The sequence below is a fragment of the Heteronotia binoei genome, chromosome 1 (assembly GCF_032191835.1).
Source record: "Heteronotia binoei isolate CCM8104 ecotype False Entrance Well chromosome 1, APGP_CSIRO_Hbin_v1, whole genome shotgun sequence".
NCBI lineage: Eukaryota > Metazoa > Chordata > Lepidosauria > Squamata > Gekkonidae > Heteronotia > Heteronotia binoei.
Window position 1 is genome coordinate 263,788,949 of NC_083223.1, and position 22,947 is coordinate 263,811,895.

At 49.4% G+C, this 22,947-nt stretch overlaps 1 protein-coding gene across 1 annotated transcript in view; it reads right to left on the reverse strand.

Annotated features, from left to right (window-relative positions):
• The window catches only part of KLC2 (kinesin light chain 2), a 49,239-nt gene extending 34,153 nt beyond the window's left edge, over positions 1–15,086 (reverse strand). Inside the window, exons 1-4 of the mRNA XM_060255138.1 lie at positions 14,982–15,086; positions 7,606–7,862; positions 3,461–3,691; positions 515–587 (exon numbers count right to left, since the gene is read on the reverse strand). Of these exons, the coding sequence (XP_060111121.1) occupies positions 515–587; positions 3,461–3,691; positions 7,606–7,854 (553 nt within the window). The 5' untranslated portion in view covers positions 7,855–7,862; positions 14,982–15,086. The remainder of the gene's footprint in view (positions 1–514; positions 588–3,460; positions 3,692–7,605; positions 7,863–14,981) is intronic.
• Between the last annotated feature and the right edge of the window lie 7,861 nt (positions 15,087–22,947).

Consider the following 22,947-nt stretch of genomic DNA (forward strand, 5'->3'; position numbering starts at 1 on the left):
TCATTCTAGTTGCCCTTTTCTGCACTTTTTCCAATGCTATAATATCCTTTTTGAGGTGCGGCGACCAAAATTGCACACAGTATTCCAAATGAGACCGCACCATCCATTTATACAGGGGCATTATGATACTGGCTGATTTGTTTTCAATTCCCTTCCTAATAATCCCCAGCATGGCGTTGGTCTTTCTTATTGCAATCGCACACTGTCTTGACATTTTCAGTGAGTTATTTACCACGACCCCAAGATCTCTCTCTCTTGGTCAGTCTCTGCCAGTTCACACCCCATCAATTTGTATTTTTAGCTGGGATTCTTGGCCCCAATGTGCATTACTTTGCACTTGGCCACACTGAACCTCATCTGCTACGTTGACGCCCACTCACCCAGCCTCAACAGATCCCTTTGGAGTGCCTCACAATCCTCTCTGGTTCTCACCACCCTGAACAATTCAGTGTCATCTGCAAACTTGGACACGTCACTGCTCACTCAAGGATGTCCCCCTGCCGCACCAGCTCACCTTGTCCCTGGTCATCATCATTCGGGAACAGATCGTCCAGTGAGTCCTTCGCCGTCTCCCCATTCTTTTCCTCCTGGACAGAGAGAACATAAGAGAAGCCATGTTGGATCAAGCCAATGGCCCATCCAGTCCAACACTGTGTCACACGGTGGCCAAAAAAGCCAAGTGCCATCAGGAGGTCTACCAGTGGGGCCAGGGCACTAGAAGCTCCCCATTGTTGCCCCTCTAAGCACAAAGAATACAGAGCATCACTGCCCCAGACAGAGAGTTCCAACAACATGCTGTGGCTAAGAACATAAGAGAAGCCAAGTTGGATCAAGCCAATGACCCATCTAGTTCAATGCTCTGTGTCACACAGTGGCCAAAAAAATCAGGCATCATCAGGAGGTCCACCGGTGGGGCCAGGACACTGGAAGCCCTCACACTGTGGCCACTGGAAGTAGTTGGTAATGGAACTCGCCCACCATCGCAAGGGGAAAAGAAAAGTTACACACGTTCCCTCCTAATTCCTTTGCTCAATTCTCCCAAAGCGCCTGACTCCTGAGCTTTAGGGCAACGTGTATGTAGAGGCAGCCGTCCCAATAAAATTGGCCAGAACAGGATGCCTGTGTTGTAAAAAAAAAAAAAATCAGAAAAAACCCACTTTAAAATAAGAAAAGGCAAATACCAGATAGCCTAAAATTGTACAGCATGGGGCAGTCCCAGCAGGAAAAAGCCATCTTGGTTTGATGCTTTTAGAATTTTAATAAATTACTGCAGGGATTTTTTTTTTAACAGAAATACACAGGAACGCAGTTCCGGCTGGCTCAGTGTCAGGGAGTGTGGCCTAATATGCAAATGAGTTCCTGCTGGGCTTTTTCTACCAAAAAAGTCCTGAATTAATATATTTGTTTGACTCAGCCTTCCATCCTTCTAAGGTATGTAAAATGAGTCCCCAGCTTGCTGGGGGGAAAGTGTAGATGACTGGGGAAGGCAATGGCAAACCACCCCGTAAAAAGTCTGCCGTGAAAACATTGTGAAAGCAACGTCACCCCAGAGTCGGAAACGACTGGCGCTTGCACAGGGGACCTTTCCTTCCTTTTGTCAATACCTGTCCCGAGCTTGCCTTGGTGGGATGGGAAGGCTATAAATCACATCAATAAAATAAAATAAGGGGACTGGGCAAAATTGCTACCCCTCCCTCTTGCTCTTTGCAAGTCTGGTGAAAATATTTTTTTTAGAGGAGATCCAGAGCATTTAAAGGCAAAGTGGAAACAAGAAGCACAGTAGCACTTAAATGCAATTAGGAGTTATAAATGGTAATAATAAAATCCTGCCAAATTGCACTGATGGAGACCCCTTGTGGTGTTTTCAAGGCAAGCAACAAGCACGAATAGGCTGCCATTGCCTGTCTCTACGTGATGACCCTCGACTTCCCGGGGGTCTCCCATCCAAGCGCTAAGCAGGGCTGACCCTGAAGCAGACTGCAGATTTATACACCACCCTTCTCTTTGAATCAGAGTCTCAGAGCGGCTTACATTCCCTTTTATCTTCCTCCCCCACAACTGCCACCCTGTGAGGTGGATGGGGCTGAGAGAGCTCTCACGGCAGCTGACCTTTCAAGGACAACTCTTGCCAGAGCTATGGCTGACCCAAGGCCATTCCAGCAGCTGCAAGTGGAGGAGTGGGGAATCAAGCCCGGTTCTCCCAGATAAGAGTCCACACGCTTAACCACTACACCAAACTGGTTCTCAAAACCCTGCTTTGCTCTCGAGATTTGACAAGATCAGCCTAGCCTGAGTCACCCAGGTCAGGCTCAGAGGTAGTTTGCCATTGCCTGGGGGTCTCTCATCCAAGTACTGTTTGAGCCTGACCCTGCTCAGCGTCCAGGCTAAGGCTAGCATGAGCTCTTGAGGCCTCTCCAGGTGTCTTGAAAGGCCTCCTGAAGAGCAGTAGTTCATACTGAAATGCATGTAAGCGGGGCTTTTTTTTTTGTAGCAGGAGCTCCTTTGCATATTAGGCCACACCCCACTGATGTAGCCAATCCTCCAGGAGCTTACAGGGCTCATAGCACAGGGCCTACTGTAAGCTGCAGGAGGCTTGGCTACACCAGGGGTGTGTGGCCTAATAGGCAAAGGAACTCCTGCTAGATATTCTATCCCTGTTAGGCCACACCCCCTGATGTAGCCAATCCTCCAGGTGCTTACAGGGCTCTTAGTACAGGGCCTACTGTAAGCTCCTGGAGGATTGGCTACACCGGGGTGTGTGGCCTACTATGCAAAGGAGCTCCTGCTAGAATTCCATCCCTGTTAGGCCACACCCCCTGATGTAACCAATCCTCCAGGAGCTTACAGGGCTCTTCGTAGAGGGCCTACAGTAAGCTCTTGGAGGATTGGCTACACCGGGGTGTGTGGCCTAATATGCAAAGGAGTTCCTGCTACAAAAGAAAGCCCTCTCACCCCATGTAGAAAAAATATATATACCATTGTATTCAATATGTATTCAGTCTTTTCCAAAACATATCCTCTTGTAAATATCTCAATGGTACAGACAAAAGACCGTCTTGTGCATAACACTCTTACTGTCCAAACAATACTCTGAATCTCAGAGCGGTCACAATCTCCTTTACCTTCCCCACCTCCACAACAGACACCCTGTGAGGTAGATGAAGATATTGGATTTATATCCCACCCTCCACTCCGAAGAGTCTCAGAGCGGCTCACACAATCTCCTTTCCCTTCCTCCCCCACAACAGACACCCTGTGAGGTGTGTGGCGCTGAGAGAGCTCTTACAGCAGCTGCCATTTCAAGGACAGCTCTGCCAGAGCTATGGCTGACCCAAGGCCATTCCAGCAGCTGCAAGTGGAGGAGCAGGGAATCAAACCTAGTTCTCCCAGGTAAGAGTCCGCGCACTTCACCGCTACACCAAACTGGCTCTCAGGAGAGGAGAGGGGAGCAAGCGCTTACTGAGGGGGAGACATCCTCATCGAACTTCTTGATCTGGTTCATGAACTCCAGGTGCTTCTTCTCCTCCTCCAGCTGGGCCACAGCCTGCTCGCTGCGCTGCAGCTTCTGCTGGGTGCCGGCCAGCTCATCCCGCAGCCACTGGTTCTCCTGCACCAGGCGCCGCACCTGGGCCCGCAGCTTCTGCTTCTCCGACTCCACGGCGCTCAGGTGGCTCGAGAGGGCGATGATCACCTGCAACGCGGAAGGGGGTGAGGAAGAAGCTGATGCAGGCATTGCCGGTACCCAATCCATGCTCCTCCCACCTCCAGTGACAATGATACCTTTGCCTAGAACTTCCTGCTCCCACTGACAAAGACAGCTTTGTCCAGAACAGGGGTGCCAAACACGCAGCCTGAGGCCGAATTAGGCCCTTGGAGGGGTCCTATCAGGCCCTTAAGCAACTGGCTGTCTTCTTTCTGCCTCTCTCTTGCTTCCTTCTGCATAACAGCTTGCTTTGCCAGGCTTGCTCAATCACGCAGGAGCGATGGAGCAAAGCCTTTATTTTCTCCATTGGCTGAGGCTCCTCCCTTGGGGAGGAAGTGAGGAGGGAGAGCTTGCTTTGCCAGGCTCTCTCAATCACACAGCAGAGCTACTGAACCAAGCCTCCCTTCCTTCTATTGGCTGAGGCTCCTCAGAGCAAGAATTTTCAGTTATCGGAGACTGTTAAATAAACAAAATATTGGAAGAGTGCTAATGTTTCAAGCATGTTTTAAGTTTAAAAAAATCTTTAATTGTATCCTTTATAAAGTTTACTTCACTACCTTGCATTGCATTTCACGACATGCATGGCCTGGCCCAACAAGGTCTCATTTATGTCAGATCCAGCCCTCATTTGACACCCCTGGTCCAGAGCATTCTGCTCTTGATGGGAACCCACTGGAAGATCCTGTGAAATTCTCCCCTATCTCTGACTTTCTTCCCTGAAAGGCAGAGCTATAGCTGGCTATCAACCATAGTGGGCTAAGTAGAACTTCCCCATTCAGAGGCAGTGTACCTCTGAACGCTAGATGCCACAGCAAGGACAGCAAGCTTTGGTTGTCACTTCACAGAAGCATCCAGGCAGCCACCAGGAAGAAAAGGATGCTGGAACATCTCCTGCTCATAATCTGGCCCGATACATAAATTTAATGGCAGTTTCTCTGTAGGGGGGCTTTTCTGGGCAAGAAACACTCAGAGGTCCTCTGCTTGGGTAAGAACACTGGACTTCTTCAGCGACCTCCCATCCAAGTACGAACCGGGGACGACCCTACTTAGCTTCCGACAGCTAACAAGATTTGGCTAGCCTGGCCCAGCCCATGTTTCTACCACACTGGGTTGCAATGTTCCCTCTAAGCTTGAGAATAGATCACCTCGAGAATAGATCACTGTAATGCTCTCTACACGGGGCTACCCTTGACCCTGATGTGGAAACTTCAGCTAGTGCAGAACACTACAGCACAGTTGTTAATGGGGCTCCCTTGATGGGAGCACATTCAACCAGTGCTGAAAGAGCTGCACTGGCCACCTATTGTGTTCCGAGTCCATTTCAAGGTGTTGGTATTGACCTTTAAAGCCCTATATCAGGGATGGCCAATGGTAGCTCTCCAGATGTTTTTGCCTACAGCTCCCATCAGCCCCAGCCAGCATGACCAATGGCTGGGGCTGATGGGAGTTGTAGGCAAAAAAACATCTGGAGAGCTACTGTTGGCCACCCCTCCCCTATATGGTCGAGGGCCTGCCTTTCTACAGGACTGCCTTTCTCCATACATTCCCCAAAGAGCACTGCGTTCAGGGACACAAAACCTACTGTCTATCCCCAGACAAAGGGAGGCCAGACTGTGTTCTACTCACGCTAGGGCCTTCTCAGTGGCAGCACCAGAAATGTGGAATGTCCCGTCCCCCCCCCCCCCCGGAAGCCGTAAGGACCCTGTGGGATCTTTCTCAATTCTGCAGGGCCTGCAAAACTGAATTATTTCAACAGGCCTTCAGCACCTAAACTGGGAGAGCATTGCCACCCTACACTGCTGAGGAACTACGATCATTACAAGATCACCGCCAGAAGAAAGAAAGATCCTGCCTATGCTGAAGTTGAATAGCACCTTAAAATGTATTTTAAATTGCTTTTTATCATTTTAAATTGAAATTGTAAATGGTCTTGAACTGACCTGTTAGCCGCCCTGAGTCCGTTTGTGGAGAGGACGGGATATAAGATTAAAGCAATAAATAAATAAATAAATGAGCCAGTGTGAGCTAGTTCACAGATTTTTAGGCGCCAGCTCACATATTTTTGTTTTAGCTCAGGAAGAATGGTCCCAGAGCACACTAATTGATGCAGTCGCTCACAACATTATAGCATTGGAAAAAGTGCAGAAAAGGGCAACTAGAATGATTAAATGGTTGGAACACTTTCCCTATGAAGAAAGGTTAAAACGCTTGGGGCTCTTTAGCTTGGAGAAACGTCGACTGCGGGGTGACATGATAGAGGTTTACAAGATTATGCATAGGATGGAGAAGGTAGAGAAAGAAGTACTTTTCTCCCTTTCTCACAATACAAGAACTCGTGGGCATTCAATAAAATTGCTGAGCAGTCGGGTTAGAACGGATAAAATGAGGTACTTCTTCACCCAAAGGGTGATTAACATGCGGAATTCACTGCCACAGGAGGTGGTGGCGGCTACAGGCATAGCCAGCTTCAAGAGGGGGTTAGATAAAAATATGGAGCAGAGGTCCATCAGTGGCTATTAGCTATTAGTGTTAGGGTGGCCATAATTTCTGCAGGCCAGCCAGGGACACCTTGAGGGGGGTCACTTCCGGTGATGTCCCTCACTCGCCGCCTTCCCCGCCCCCGCGTGCGGCCTGCCGGCTCCCCGCTGGCTATACCGGGACTTCTAATGGTCCCGGTATAGCCAGCCCGGGAGCCGGGAATTGGGGGCCAGAACCGGGACTTTCCCGGGAGACCTATGTAACATGTGTATGTGTGTATATATATATATATAATTGGCCACTGTGTGATACAGTGTTGGACTGGATGGGCCGTTGGCCTGATCCAACATGGCTTCTCTTATGTTCTTAACTTTTAATGCCAGTAGCTCACAAGGTGGAATTTTTGCTCACAAGACTGCAGCTTAGAGGGAAATTGGTGTATGGTGGGGCAATAAATCTCTGAATACTGATTCCAGTTTGTTCACCCTCCAGGGTGACTGGTTGGCTGCTGTGTGAGATAGGGTTGCCAGGTCCCCCCCAACTGCTGGTCGGGGGTTGGGGGGCAGGGCTGCCAGAAACTTCTGGAGATTTGGGGATGGAGCCTGGGGAGGACAAGGAACTCCGTGGGGTGCAATGCCATAGAGCCCACCCTTGAAAGCATCCAAAGATCCCCGGACCGAAAGAGGCTTGCCTGTCCATCGCCAGAGCCAGAGCGTTTTCAGTAATGGCCCCTGCTTTGTGGAATGCCCTCCCTGAAAACATCAGGGCCCTGCGGGACCTGCCACAGTTCCGCAGGGCCTGTAAAACTGAATTATTTAAACTCGCCTTTAGAGGTAGCTATTACTCCACAGCACAGAATGATTTAAACAAAATGATTTAAACTAATGTTTTATGCGGCTTAACTTGCTGTTGTGAGCCCGTCGGGGGAGGGCGGGATATAAATTTGATAAAATAAATAAATAAATTTTCTCCAGGGGAACTGACCTCTGTGCAATCTGTCTGTGAGGCACAGAATGATTTGAAGTCACCTTTAGAGGCTGAAGGGAGGTAGCTATTACTCCACGGCACCGATAATCTCACCGAATTGTCATAACTGAAGAACACGCGCATCTTGGGTTTTATGATTGTAAATTGAGCAGGTTGATTTTATTGTGTAATCTGTTTTTAAAGTTTGATGTGGTTTCATTTGCTGCTGTTAGCCGCCCTGTCTGTGAGACACAGGATCGCTTCAACACTTCAAAATGTTCCCGCTTTTACTTGAAATTATAACAGTTATGATAGCATATATAGGGGAGAGAACCAGTCTTTGCAAAACTCGTTTTGCCTCCATGTTTGTCTGTGAATAAACCTGCTATTTTTTGGAATGGACTATGTGATTTCCTGAACGGCAGGGGGTCTTGACACCGGGTACCAGTAGACGTTACCTGGGCCTCTCCAAGCCCCAACTCGATGGCGTCCAGGGACTTGCGCAAGAGGCTGGCCTTCTCCTGGGTGGTGCTGGCGTCGTGCTGCTGCTCCAGGTGGCTCATGGTGTCGAGCAGGGCGGCCAGCAAGGAGTGGTGCTCGGTACGCAAGGTCTCCAGGCCCTGCACCACTGCCTTGGTGCCCAGCACGATCTCGTCCTGGCTCATCTTCTCCAGCTTCTCCTCGCGGGGGTACAGCATGGTGGCCATGCCTGGGCCTTCCCAAGATGAGAGAGAGAAAGAAAGGAGGGGGGAGGAGATGAGGGTTGGGAATGGTCACTCGCTCGAGCGCAAGAATTGCCTGCCCAACTCAGGAATAAGAGAGAGGGTCATGTGGGAACACACTGGAACCAGTGTCCCCTCTAAACTTAGTGTGAGCTGGCTCACAGTTTTTTGGCCTTTGGCTCACATATTTTTGTCTTAGTTCTGGAAAAATGGCTCCAGAGCAAACTAATTGATGCAGTAGTTCACTTTAATGCCAGTACCCCATGAAGTAGAATTTTTGCTCACAAGACTCCACAGATTAGAGGAAGCATTGACTGAAACTATACTGACAGTATCATAATCCCAGATAATTAATACAATAATACAAAAATTATAGTCTCACTGTGAAAATACCTCCAATTATATTCTCAGTCCATTCACTATGAAAATACTTCCAATGTATATGTTTCCGAGAATACTTCAAAGTCCTATATTTTTTATATTCTGAAAAATAAGAACTACAAAAGTCCATTTCAGGTTTTACCATGGATGCCATTCAAAGGGACAAAGTCCCACAGAAGAAAAGGAGGAGGAGAGGAAGAGGGGGAGATTGGATTTATACTCTGCCTTTCACTCGGAGTCTCAGAGTGGCTTACAATCTCCTTTCCCTTCCCCTCCCCGCAACAGACACCCTGTGAGCTACTGCAGGTGGAGCTGAGAGAGCTCTAACGGAAATTGCTCTTGAGAGGAACAGCTCTGCCAGAACTTGTGACTGACTCAAGGTCACATCAGCACGTGCAAGTGGAGGAGTGGGGAATCAAACTCGGTTCTCTCTAAGAGTCTGCACTCTTAACCACCACCCCAAACTGGCTCTAATTAGGAATATTAAAGATTTTCTTCTTTTACAGGGTACCAAAAACTCCTCTGAAGACTGCACAAATGAAGTCCCAAGAGTCCTGAACAATGAGTCGACTTGTTCCATGCACATTTCTTCCAAGCGGGACTTCAGGCAAACATCTGTGTAGTCTACACTTGCAATTCATACATCAGCATTTCATTCCTTCTGCAAAAACCAATGTCTCTCAGTCTCCCATCTGTATTCATGTCTCTAATGTTTCATTCGCTAACCTGGCCTGGAGGAAAACTCCTGTCTGACCCCAAAGAGGCAGTTTGGCATTACGCTGGGCATGAGAGCAGAGCACTTGCTCATCCCTTCTCACCCATCCTCTCATGACCTGCCTCAGTTCACAGAATCTGCACTGCTGTTGGCAGAAAAGAGTACAAGTCCAGCAGCGCCTTACAGGCCGATAACATTTGTGGCAAGGTGTCAGCTTTCGTGAGTCACTCATCACTTCTTCAGAGAGCCAGTCTGCTATAGTAGTTAAGTGCGTGGACCCTTAGCTGGGAGAATGGGGAGGGATGGTGCCTCAGTGGTAGAGCATCTGCTTGGTAAGCAGAAGGTCCCAGGTTCAATCCCTGGCATCTCCAAAAAAGGGTCCAGGCAAATAGGCATGAAAAACCTCAGCTTGAGACCCTGGAGAGCTGCTGCCGGTCTGAGTAGACAATACTGACTTTGATGGACCGAGGGTCTGATTCAGTATAAAGCAGCTTCATATGTTCAACCAGGTTCGATTCCCCACGCCTCCTCATGCACCTGCTGATGTGACCTTGAGTCAGTCACAATTTCTCACAGGGCTGTTCCTCTCAAGAGCAGTTTCTATCAGAGCTTTCTTAGCCCCACTTAAAAAGAAGACCGCAGATTTATACCCTGCCCTTCTCTCTGAATCAGAGACTCAGAGCGGCTTACAATCTCCTTTATCTCCCCCCGCAACAGACACCCTGTGAGGTGGGTGGAGCTGGAGAGGGCTTTCACAGCAGCTGCCCTTTCAAGGACAACCTCTGCCAGAGCGATGGCTGACCCAAGGCCATTCCAGCAGGTGCAAGTGGAGGAGTGGGGAATCAAACCCGGTTCTCCCAAATAAGAGTCCACACACTTAACCACTACACCAAACTGGTTCTCAGACCTACCTCACAGGGTGTCTGTTGTGGGGAGGGGAAAGGAAGGGAGATGGTAAGCCGCTCTGAGACTCCTGTGGGTAGTGAAGGGCGGGGTATAAATCCAATCATGCTGCTCTAAGCACGTGAGACTGAGACTCCTGCTAGGAAAGATATGCCTAACCCTGCTCCAGTCAGCAACATCTGCCCACAGGCTCAAGCAGACTTCTTTCCCAACAGCCAAGGACCCTGCGCATATAAGCATGGGCCCTGCCACCAAGTCACAGACCCTTCCCATATAAGTGCAAGTAGAACACTTGAGATTTGCCGCTGAATTGCCAAGCACGGATATTAGGCCTGAGAGTCAGTTTGGTATAGTGGTTAAGAGCTGCGGACTCGAATCTGGGAGAATCCCATTCCTTCACGTGCAGCTGGGTGACCTTGGGCCAGTCACAGGTCTCTCAGCACTGTTCTCTCGAGAGCAGTTCTCTCAGAGTTCTCTCACAGCCTACCTCATAGGGTGTCTGTCGTGGAAAGAGGAAGGGAAGGAGACTGTAAGCGGCTCTGAGATTCCAAGTGAAGGGCAGGGTATAAATCCAATCTCCTCTTCTTCTTTCTCATTAACATAAGAATCTCTTTACACTGAATCAAAGCACTGGTCTCTGAAGATCAGTCTTGACTACCCAGACTGGCAGCGGCTCTCCAGGGTCTCAGGCTGAAATCTTTCACTTCACCTACTATCTGTTCCTTTTAACTGGAGATGCCAGGGATCGAACCTGGGGCCTTCTGCATGCCAAGCCAGTGCTCTGCGACTGGGCTACAGCCTCTAAAACATGCACATGAATATCTGAAGCTGCCTTATGCTGAATCAGACCTTTTGGTCCACCCAGATCAGTATTGAGAGCCAGTTTGGAGTAGTGGTTAAGTGCGTGGACTCTTATCCGGGAGAACCGGGTTTGATTTCCCACTCCTCCACTTGCAGCTGCTGGAATGGTCCTGGGTCAGCCATAGCTCTCGTAGGAATTGTCCTTGAAAGGGCAGCTGCTACAAGAGCTCTTTTAGCCCCACCTACCTCCCAAGGTGTCTGTTGTATGGGGGGGAAGGTAAAGGAGATTGTGACCACTCTGAGATTCAGAGTATAGAGCAGGATATAAATCCAATACCTTCTTCAATATTGTCTACTGAGCCTGGCAGCGGCTACCCAAGGTCTCAGGTAGAAGTGTTTCACATCACTTCCTACCTGATCTACTTTCCCCCCTTTCTCACAATACAAGAACTCGTGGGCTCTCAATGAAATTGCTGAGCAGTCATGTTAGAATGGATAAAAGGGAGTACTTCTTCACCCAAAGGGTGATTAACACGTGGAATTCACTGCCACAAGAGGTGGCGGCTACAGGCATAGCCAGCTTCAAGAGGGGATTGGATAAGCATATGGAGTAGAGGTCCATTAGTGCCTATTAGCCACAGCGTACTGATGGAACTCTCTGTCTGGGGCAGTGATGCTCTGTATTCTGGGTGCTTGGGGGGGGCACAGTGGGAGGGCTTCTAGTGTCCTGGTCCCACTGATGGACTTCCTGAAGTGACCTGGTTTTTTGGCCACTGTGTGACACAGAGTGTTGGACTGGATGGGCCAATGGCCTGATCCAACATGGCTTCTCTTATGTTCTTATGGCCACTGTGTGACACAGAGTGTTGGACTGGATGGGCCAATGGCCTGATCCAACATGGCTTCTCTTATATTCTCATCTTTTTAAACTGGAGATGCCAGGGATCGAACCTGCATGCCAAGCAGAGCCTCTTCTGCTGAGCCGCAGCCCCTCGCTGTGATGCAGCAGCAGCCCCGAGTGACCTGGCCTTAAACTAGGCTGGGCCCTGATCCTTTGAGGCCTGCCTTTGCGCCAGAACCTGTTCTGCACGGCCTGTGTTCAACCCAGGAATGCTCGAAACAACACAGAGATTACTCACTGCTGAGTAATCATAACCAGCCCAGCAGGCATCTGGTGGACCGAGACAGGAGGATTTCCTTGTCGGTGGCCAGCAGTTTAGGAATTTGAGGGGGGGGGGGTTATGGGAGAGCCAGCCTCCCCTTCCTCCTTGTGTCCGGCTGTCACTGCAGTTCTCGGCTCCCCCCAGCAGGCGGCTGGCTCAGGCCCCGGCAAGGGAGAGACGCAATGCGGCGTGAGAGTCCCGTGCCCACCAGCCAAACTGCAGCCGCAAGACAGGGAGGGGTGGGCCGGCCCTTCTTTCTCCACCCCCCCCCCAGCATCCGCCACTACAAGCGGCTGCACTCAAGTTCCGAACCACCTGCTTGGACCCTCCCCACCTCAAGGAACCCAACCCGGAGGGTCCCGGCGTGAGGGAGAGGACCCCAATGAAATATCATCCTTTCCCACCGCCTCAAACCCCGTAGGTTTAAGCAGCGACATCTCCCTCATTCATTCCTGACATCATCTTGTTTTCAGGTCTCTGCAACATTGGCCCGCCCCTGCGAGATGTTGAAGGGTGATAGATGGCCGCAGGGTTTTCCGGTTATCAGGCTAGGAGAGCAGGAGAAGATAACCAAGCAGCCGTCCCACCAACATGTCCGAGGAAGCGCTTGCGTATCAGTTCAAGGCGCTTTCCAATCATAGTTATCAAACGTCCTTCGCATTCTTTTCCCAGCCCCTACTTTTCCAGATTAATTACTCCCCAAATGCTATGAATGGTAGGAACTGGATTCCCTCCCCGCCTCCCCGCCACACCATTAAAAAACCTTTTTGACCTCCCAGGGGTGCAAAAGGTAAAAAGAATGTTAACCATTCAAATATTTCTTTTTAATACTGTCGATAAACTTCTGAAAGCTGAATCTATGAAGTTAAACCAGGCTCCCTTCCCAGCAACCAGGCCTGTGTCCAGAATTATAAAGACACACTCCTCCCCCCCACAGTCAAATATAAGATACAAGCAGGGTGCCTGAGCAGTCCAGACAGAGCAAGCCCTTATCCTTTAGCCTTTACAGGGGGGGGGGGGGGCAGAGAATGCTTTTCTCTTTCAGCTTTCTCATTCAGCTGGGATGCTGATCTCCCCTGGGATGCTGATCCTACACCTGCCATTTTTGGAGAGAGGTCCCTCCACCCCCACCCCACCCCCGGCCACCTTTTTACCCTCTGCTGTTCAGTGAAGATTTCCCTCTCCCTGTACTCCACAGCAGCTGTTCCTTCCTTCTCTTGTTCCGGATTGGGGTGTTTCCCTGGCCTTCTCTTTGACTTTGGAGGTCCTCTCTTCAGGTTGAAGCTACTCTCTTCTCTAGGCCTTGAATTCAGCAGGAGCTCAGCTCCTGAACCTTTCTCAGGGTTCCCCCCCCCTCCTTCCTCCCGACCTACCTTGTCCACTGAATAGCAGGCGCAGCTGCACAACAATCCCTGCATGACCTCCACCACCTATTTTTCTACAAAACGACCCCTGCTCTTCTGCATCCCCATCTCCCCTCCAAAATGCCTTAGGAATGTCACAACTTCCCTTCCCTCCAACTAATCCCAGTTTTTTAGGATACTTCCTTGATATTCAGGACCGCAATATCCTCTTTCAACACCTTTGGTGGACCCCGGAATCGCCCTCTGATGGGGAAGGGAAAAAAGGGCCATTTTGCTTTGCCCCCTTCTTGATTGTTTCCCTCAGGTTCTGCACCCAACCATCGTTACTTCTTTCTTCGGGAACCTCTGCAGTCTCTCCCCTCGCCCCATCTCAGGTGGGTGGCAGCCACCCCCTTCTGCTCCAAGGAGCCCTCAATTCCACTTTCCCCCTGGGTTTTAGGGGACTCTGACTTACTCTGGGTCCCTCCCACCAGTGGGGGGCTCTTCTTCTTCCCCTCTTCTTAAAGGTTCCGAGGAAAGAAAGATCTCTCCTTGGATTTTAACACTGGGGAGACCCTAAGGCTGGAGAAGGGCTGTCGATATTTCCCCTCCCCTTTTGAAATGGGGATTCTCTACTCTGCACACACTTTCTTGTTCAAGAAGAAATCTGGGGATTTCTCACCCCTCCTTTGAGCAAGGAAGAAACCGTCCTTTTTTCGGTTGGGAGGGACTAGGCTTTTACAACCTTCTTGTCCAGGAATATATATACACACTACACAAACCTATTTATTTTGAAGAACGTTTTTTCCAGCCCCTCTTGATCGGAGGGGGGGGCACTACTCTTTCCTGAATGCCCCTCTTCAGTTTTCGGACAGAGCTATAATTAGCTCTCCCCTGTCACCTAGGCCTATGGCTCATTTATGGATAGAGAACTTCTTTTGACGGAAGGGTCACCCTCAGTTTAACAAGCCCTTTCATAATCCCGACACCTCTTTTGAGCTTTCACAGCTGGGGGTGGGGGGCTCATGCCCTAACCAAGCCACCATTTTACAATAGAAAATCTCTTTGGTACTGGAGGGGGGGGCCGGTTTCCCTCTACTTAACATCCCTCCTTCTTTGGGGGGAGCTTCACACTTAACTAGCTTAACAGAATTCACCCAACCCACATTCCCCTGCTCTGAAGTGTGGGGTGGGGGGCTCATTTATCTCTTTTTTAAAAACAAAAAAGGTACAAAGCTCTAATCATCTTTATTGGGAGACCTCACCCAGCACCCCTACCAGATTTCTCATTATGGGAGGGGGGCAATCCTGCCCTAACGTTCCTCTCCGCCTTTTTTGAAGAAGACCCAGCAAATCCACCCCCTCCCCACAATTCCTTTCCCTATAGAGAATCACCTCCTTGCCAGAGTTCTTGAGCTACTTGGGGGGGGGGGGGCGCTTTATCCACATCCTATTCAGAACCCTCTTACAACCCCCCCGCCGCCAAATTTCCCACCCAAATCCTAATTTTGGGATTGCATGGGGGGGGGGGGGGAGTCACTGCTGAACTGAATAGAGCTACCCCTTGTCTACTCTTATCTCCTGTTCAGGGGGAGTCGTCTCAACGCCCCCCCCCCAAATATTCCCTCCCCCGGTTGCAGAAAACTCTTCTCACTCCCGCCTGACCTTTCATTTTCAGAGGGGGGGGGGTCTTTTATTCTCCCTCTCTCGGGGGGGGGGGCTCCAACCTCCCCTCCCTTTCCACACCGGCGCCTCCCACCGCGAGGGGAGACGGCGAGTCCCCTCTTTCCCGCCCCCAGCGCTCACCTGCGCGCGCAGCCCCGCCGCCGCCGCCGCTCCGCTCAAGGGCTGCTCCTCCCGCCGCTGCCGCCCACCTGCGCTCCTCGCCTTTCTCCAGCAGCCACCGGCGGCCTCATCCTTCCCGGCAAGCACTGCGGCACCGGCACCCGCGCGACTCCGCCCCCAAAACAACCGCCTTAAAGGGGAGGGCGGGAGAGCGGAGCGTTTCGTGTCGGAGGGCGGAGAGAGAGAGCGCGGCCTTAAAGGGGAGTGGGAGAGGAAGTGTCTGCTGGGCGCTCCGTTGTTCCCTATGGCTTGGGTGCCCGAACTGTGGCTCTTTCACAAATATAGGAGGGATGGTGGTTCAGTGGTAGAGCATCTGCTTGGGAAGCAGAAGGTCCCAGGTTCAATCCCCGGCATCTCCAACTAAAAAACATCCAGGCAAGTAGGCATGGAAAACCTCAGCTTGAGACCCTGGAGAGCAGGGGAGGGACGGTGGCTCAGTGGTAGAGCATCTGCTTGGTAAGCAGAAGGTCCCAGGGTCAATCCCTGGCATCGCCAACTAAAAGGGTGCAGGCAAATAGGTGTGAAAAACCGCAGCTTGAGACCCTGGAGAGCCGCTGCCAGTCTGAGCAGACAATACTGACTTTGATGGACCCAGGGTCTGATTCAGTATAAGGCAGCTTCATATGTTCATATATGTTCATAGTGTGGCTCTTGAAGCTCCCATCAGCTGGCTTGGAAAAGCATTGTTGTTGTTCAGTCGCACAGTTGAGTCCAACTCTTTGCAACTCCATGGACAAAGTCCCGCCAGGCTTCCACCTTCCTCCGAAGTCTGCCCAAATTCGTGTTTGTTACATCAGTAACACGGTCCAGCCACCTTATCTTTTGCCGTCCCCTTCTTCTTTTGCCTTCTGTCTTTCCCAGCATCAGGATCTTCTCCAGGGAGTGCTCCCTTCTCACTGGGTGACCAAAGTATTTGAGCTTTGGAAAAGCATAGGTCTCTTTAAGTCACTTTTCTAACGCAAGCCAACCAGCTTAAAGTTGCTTTCTTATCACCTCTCCTCCCTCCCTCCCTCCCTCCCTCCCTCCCTCCCTCCCTCCCTCCCTCCCTCCCTTCCTTCCTTCCTTCCTTCCTTCCTTCCTTCCTTCCTTCCTTCCTTCCTTCCTTCCTTCCTTCCTTCCTTCCTTCCTTCCTCACACATCTGACATTAATGTTTTGCGGCTCTTAAAAATCTGACATTTATTCTATGTGGCTCTTTACATTAAGCAAGTTTGGCAATCCTAGCCCTATGGAAACCAATTCCCATAGGGTATAATGAAAAATTGATCTGTGGGTATCTGGGGCTCTGGAGCGGTATGTGTGGTGTTTTTCAGCATAATATCTGGTGACTCTCCTCAAAAAAAAATCCCAAGTTTCAAAAAGATTCGACTGGGGGGTCCAATTTTATGAGCCCTAAAAGGTGCCCTTATCCTTCATTATTCCAAATGGAGGGAAAGCATTTAAAAGAAGTGTGGTCCCTTTCAATGTGATGGCCAGAACTCCCTTGTGCTTACCACACCCTTGCTCTTGGCTCCACCCCCAAAGACTCCTGACTCCACCCCCAAAGTTCCCAGATATTTCTTGAGTCAGACTTGGCAACCCTAGACCTAAATCAGCCAGTGGAAGGCTTTCTTGGGAGGAAGCTCTTTCTCTCCTTGGAGGGTCAGCACCGGATATGCAGGGAAAGAAACTGCAATGTTCAGTTTTTGTTTAATCCTCTTTTTTTGGTGTTTTTTAGCCTCTGTTTTTTTAAAGGATGAAAATGCATACCAAAAATAAGGGATACAAAGGCTTACATTCTGAAGAAAACTTTGTTGGTCTTAAAGGTTCTGCTTGACTCCTGCTTTGTTATTCGGGTATAGTGAAACAGAATTTCCTCAACCATTACATATAGGAAGAAAGAGGGTGAGGGGGTTATAGCAATAACAAGCTAAGGTTATAGGTCACAATATGTTTGGATTTAATTGGGGGGGATTGTGGAGTAATAATCCAAATCCAAACATATTGTGACCTATAACCTTAGCTTGTTATTGCAATCTAGTCTTAGCATGTGTCAAAACATCTTCATAAAGCTGTATGCTAATTTGCTGTTCATCTATTTATTTATTTATTTATTTATTTATTTATATTGGGATTTATACCCCGCCCTTCGCACATCTGCCTATACATATGAAATGTTAGCAATGTGTCTGAAGAAGTGTGCATGCACACAAAAGCTTATACCCAGTCTTAAACGTTGTTGGTTTAAATCAAAAGAGTTTCCAGCTCAACATTAGGAAGAACTTCCTGACCGTTAGAGCGATTCCTCAGTGGAACAGGCTTCCTGGGGAGGTGGTGGGCTCTCCTTCCTTGGAGGATTTTAAACAGAGGTTAGATGGCCATCTGACAGCAATGAAGAGCCTGTGAATTTAGGGGGAGGTATTTGTGAGTTTCCTGCATTGTGCAAGAGGTTGGACTAGATAACCCTGGAGGTCCCTTCCAACTCTATGATTCTATGGTCTTAAAGGTGCCACTGAACTCAAAATCTGTTCTACTGCTTCAGTCCAACACAGCTGCCCACCCAGATCTATGTAAGGTGAGCAGGAAATGATTATACAGTATAGTTAAGGTGTTTAACAGATTCGGGAGTCCAAGAGGAATTTGTTTGGATTCAGTCCTGGGGGAGAAACAGTGAAGGAAATAAATATGTCAGAATTGGAGACTGAAGTATCCCTAATTGTGGAGTGCTGGGAGTAATTAATTGAGACCCTGCCATCTGTCTCCTCTCAAGCATGGAGGCGACTTTATAGCCTCTTCTCCTTTGAAGTGGGGCAATGATCTCCCGTGCAGATTTATCTCCCCTGTCCCCAGACCAGAGAAACATATTCCAATTTCTACCATTTCATGACTTTACATTACAGTCTACTATTCTAGTCTATTATTCCAAATAAGAGATGAAACAAAACGACCCTTCTGGGGGATTGGTGAGAATACAGATGTTAGGGCTGAGGAAATTCTGTTTCTCTGTATCTGAAGAACGACACAAAAGCAGCATTAAACTTTGTTGGTCTAAAAGGCGCCCCAGGAGGACTCAAAACTTTGTTCTGCTGCTTCAGACCAACATGGCTACCCACCAGAATCAATCCAATTTCCTTGACGTGTAGCCTGAAAGAACCCACGATGCTCTGTTGGCTGCTTTGCAACGTTGAAGTTGGTCCCAGTAATTATGCTATTGTTATTCATTATGCTCCAAAAGGGGCTGGAAGGGAGCTAAAGAAAATGATAACTGGTTTCTACTAGGAGTGGGGGGGGGGGGGAATGAAGAGAAGTAGAGCTGGGCACTGGGACCCCTGGCTCCTACACCCCATACTTTCCCCCACACTCTTTGTGTATATTTGCCTGAATGCTAATGACCTCCAGAGGTGTGAGCACCTGCAGAATTCCTTTCTCTTCAGTCTTTGTTGTGCTGTTTGGCCTCTGCTTACCCCCTCTTTGTTATCATGTTGGGGAGGGGCTGTGTGGAAGAGCGGGGACTTCCTTGGCACTAACCTCCTTTCAAGTACTAACCAGAGCCAGCCAACCCTGCTTAGTTGCCAAGGTCTGATGGGATTAGGCTAGCCTTGGCCATCCTGGTCAGGGGAAGAGACAAACAGGCTTGCCATTGCCTTTCATTGCCAGTTTGGTGTAGTGGTTAAGCAGGTGGCCTCTTATCCGGGAGAACCGGGTTCGATTCCCCGCTCCTCCACGTGCAGCTTCTGGAATGGCCTTGGGTCAGCCGTAGCTCTCGTAGGAGTTGTCCTTGAAAGGGCAGCTAATGTAAGAGCTCTCTCAGCCCCAGCTACCCCACAGGGTGTCTGTCGTGGGGGAGGAAGGTGAAGGAGATTGTGACTGCTCTGAGATTCAGAGTATAGGGCATGTTATAAATCCAATTTCTTCTTCCTCCGCATAGCACCCTGGACTTCCTTGGTGGTCTCCCATCAAAGTGCTAAACCCTGCTTGGATTCCCACATCTGACAAACTCCTGCAAAGCTGAGCTGTTGGAGGGTGTTATGCCTGCATATACATCAAGGTAAAGCTTTTTGCTAGTGTTGGCTGGGAAACACCTGAATGAATGGACTCCTCCTTTTTGGTACAGTATAGGACTTGAACCCGACTTGAACCCGACTCTCCCTAGGCCACATCCAGCTCTGTCCCTTAAGCTATTGTAGTTGTCTTGCTTTTTTGCTCTGGCCTCCTTGTGCATGCTGCACAGGCTCTATCTGTACACCCCCTCACTTTGTTGTATGAGATGGTTTGGACCAGGGATGTCAAACGTGCAGCCCATGGGCTGAATCAGGCCTCCAGAGAACATAAGAGAAGTCATGTTGGATTAAGCCAATGGCCCATCCAACAGAGGGCTCCTATCAGGCCCACGAGCGAGTCTGCTTCCTTCTCCCTCTTTCTTGGCTTCTTTCTGCGTCACTGCTTGCTTTGCCAGGATTTCTCAATTACACGGAAGCTACAGAGCAAAGCCTCTATTTTCCCCATAGTCTGAGGCTCCTCTCCTCGGGCGGAAGTGAGGGGAAGGGAGAGCTTGTGCTTATACTTTAGGCATGCTTTATTTCAGGCAGGGGGGGGGTTAAATAAAAAAAAGTCGTGTTTGTCTGTATCTATTATAAAGTAAAAATAACTTTGACACCCCTGGTTTAAACACTCAAAGTTAGCTTGCAAAATAGAACTACAAGGTAGTCACAGAAGAGGCATTTCTCCCCCCCCCCTTCAGTATTGTTGTTCAACATGCAGGTTTTATCAATTACAAGATTAAACCTCATAGGGCTTGTTGACTGAGACTGCAGTCCTCGGCGCATTTATTTGAAAACACAGCGTACTGATTCTGAGATGCCTAGGAATGGGCTGTAAAGATCTCTCTTATCATGCAGCTGCTCTGATAAGAGTTATGGCCATTTGGCTTTATTGGTGCTCAAGATATAGCCAATGGTTCTCTTTATGGCTGTTTTATGATGTGCGAGATTGTTGTCTTTATTGGACGCTGCTTGGGAGAGAGCATGCATTCAGAAAACCTTTCAGCAGATTTAAGACTAAAATTTGGTGGAACGTTTCAAGTCTTGGCAAAGCCATTATCCATGGCCTTTGCTTTCAGGGTTCCCTCCTCCGATCTGAAGAGCCCCGTGGAGCAGAATGGTAAAGCTGCAGTACTGCGGTCAGAACTCTCTGCTCAAGACCTGAGTTCGATCCCAGCAGAAGCTGGATTCAGGTAGTCGGCTTGAGGTTGACTCAGCCTTCCATCCTTCTGAGGTCAGTAAAATGAGTACCCAGCTTGCTGGGGGTGGGGGCAATGCAGATGACTGGGGAAGGCAATGGTAAACCACCCTGTAAAAAGTCTGTCGTGAAGACATCGTGATGCAACGTCACCCCCGAGTCGGAAAAGACTGGTGCTTGCACAGGGACTACCTTTACCTTTTAACCTCCAATTTGCTTTGTTTTCCCCCAAGCACAACCCAACATTTTTCTGAAGGAGATTCAGTATTGAATATTAATGATATTTTAGCTTCTGTGATTATCAGTGTTTTTCCCCTTTAAAAAGTGGAGTTTTACGTGCAGAGTTTACTGTATTTAAGGAAAAGGCTACAGCTGTTTCAAATTGATTCCCTCCACTTTTGTTACAAGGCTGACTTCATTGTTCTCTGCTTGTAGATATCGCAGGAAGACTGGCTTTTCTCTGCCAAGCCACCCTTCCTGCCCCCATGCTCCCCGTCTGGGCAGTGGCGGAGGGGGGATGCTTTGAGGGAAAACCAAATTATGAAGTGACCACACTTGAGAACGAGAAGCATTAAGAAAAAAAAACACAGTTTATTTAATGAAAAACTCGAAAAATAGGGGGACGGGGACAACAGACCCCGGGAATAAAATATGTCAAATACCAACAAAGGCTCCAAAATCCAATCCAGACAGAGATTCTGAATGTGGTTTTTGTTTTAGGAGTTTTGGGGCCTGCGATTCAAACAACAAAAAGAGAGTTTTAAACACAGTTACAAAAAAAAAATGAGATTATATACAAAACTCATATTTTATGTACAGTGGCTGACACACACAGAGAGACACAGAAGAGCACATGAAAATCCAGAGAATCTGAATTAGATGAAAAACGTTCCAGAATGTGCATATCCACACAGCAAAACAGGAGACACAACGGCCCTGGGCTGGACCTTACTTACTGTAACAGTCAAGACAGAAAACTAGTGATGAGGCAAGGTGTGCGCTTGGAATGTGCAAAAGCAATGGGCAAAGATCTTAAAGAGTCCTGTGGGGCGTCTCCCACTGAGCTGTTCCTCCCCTACACACACCCATGGGCATCATTTCCTCTTTGGTAGAATCTTTCAAGTGGCAGGTATGGAGACACAGGAAATGTGGCTTGGGCTTCAAGGGCTCAAGGAGTGGTCGAAACACAAACGGCTAAGTCACTGACCCCTACTCTAGACCACGTCCTTCGCAGAGGCTACCTGAAGCCTGGGGACACAAAGCATGAAGTGGAATAGGAGAAACACCGATCCAACCGCTCGAGCCTCCTTTCTCGGAGGAAAGGCGCAGCGGACTCCTGCCGGGCCAGTCTGCCTCTGGAGTGGTGTGATGGCAGCAAGAGAATTCACAGTCGGGATCCTCATTCTTGCACAAACGTAACACGAGGAAGCGCGCATTTGATGGGACCAGACCCACCCCCCAAGGGTTTCGGGAGGACACGTGAGCAGGCACACGCAGGGCCAAAGCAAACAGCTGCCGGGTTTCTGACTCCAAGCTCTTTGGGCAAGTCCCCTCCCCACAAGCAAAGAGACACAGAAAGCGGCAGGGATGGGGTGTGTGCTAAGGCTGGCAAACTGCGTAAAAAAAAATGTGAGAGGAGGAAAATGTCAAGTGACAAATTGCAGAGACAGGATTCTTGGTCTCTGCCAGGGTTTTTTTTGTAGCAGGAACTCCTTTGCATATTAGGCCACACCCCTCTTCTGTAACCAATCTTTCAAGAGCTTACAGGGCTCTTAGTACAGGGCCCACTGTAAGCTCTTGGAGGATTGGCTACATCAGGGACATGTGGCCTAATATGCAAAGGAGTTCCTGCTACAAAAAAAAGCCCTGATCCCCGCTATGAATGAGAGCGCAGCCAGCCGGAGTCCTTTGCAAGAGCAGGAATCTAAACAGCCAGGCCACAAAGACTGACAGAGCAGGCAGCACAGCTGACCCGTGTGAGGAAGCCCTGAAGCGGCTTGACAAATGAGCATAGGAACGGTCCCCTGTGTACTTCTGCAGGAGGCTGGCATGGGTGTGAAGACACAGACCGGCCAAGGGCAAAAACGACCCAGGGGAGCTAAAGAGACCTGGACCTCGGAGGAAACGTTGCTGGTCATTCACGTCAAGCTCCCCACCCCCCACCCCTTGCACAGCTTGTGACCCAGAATGCCAGACATGGATTGTGGTCCAACAGATGCTGGGCAGTCCCCAATTTCTGCATCCCTAAGCAAGCGGCAGCAAAAGGAAATACTGGGGGTTATCACGCTTCAAGCGGGTTGCTAGGCAGAGCTGGTGGGCAGCGCTGGGCGTAGGGTGGATCACGACTCGCGCAGGCTCGAAGGCAAGGGAGCCGCTCTCAAGAAATTCATTTGGATGTGGAAAAAGAAAAAGCCTGAGGATAATTTTTTTTAAAAACCACGCTCTGGCAAAGCACCAAGGAATTATGGGCGCTGGCTATGCAGGGAAGCAGGTGAGGAACTCAGTTTCGCTGTGAGCTTTGGAATGTCTCCACACACACACACACACACACGCAACAGACAGGCATCATTGGAGGGTTTGCTTCCAACCACTGCTCTGGAACCACTGGGTGAAGAATAGCATCGCTTGCATCAAGGGGAAGAAGAAAAACCTATTCAGCGAACCGATTAATGCAAAGACAACATTACTGCGGAGCAGACGGGGGGGAGGAAG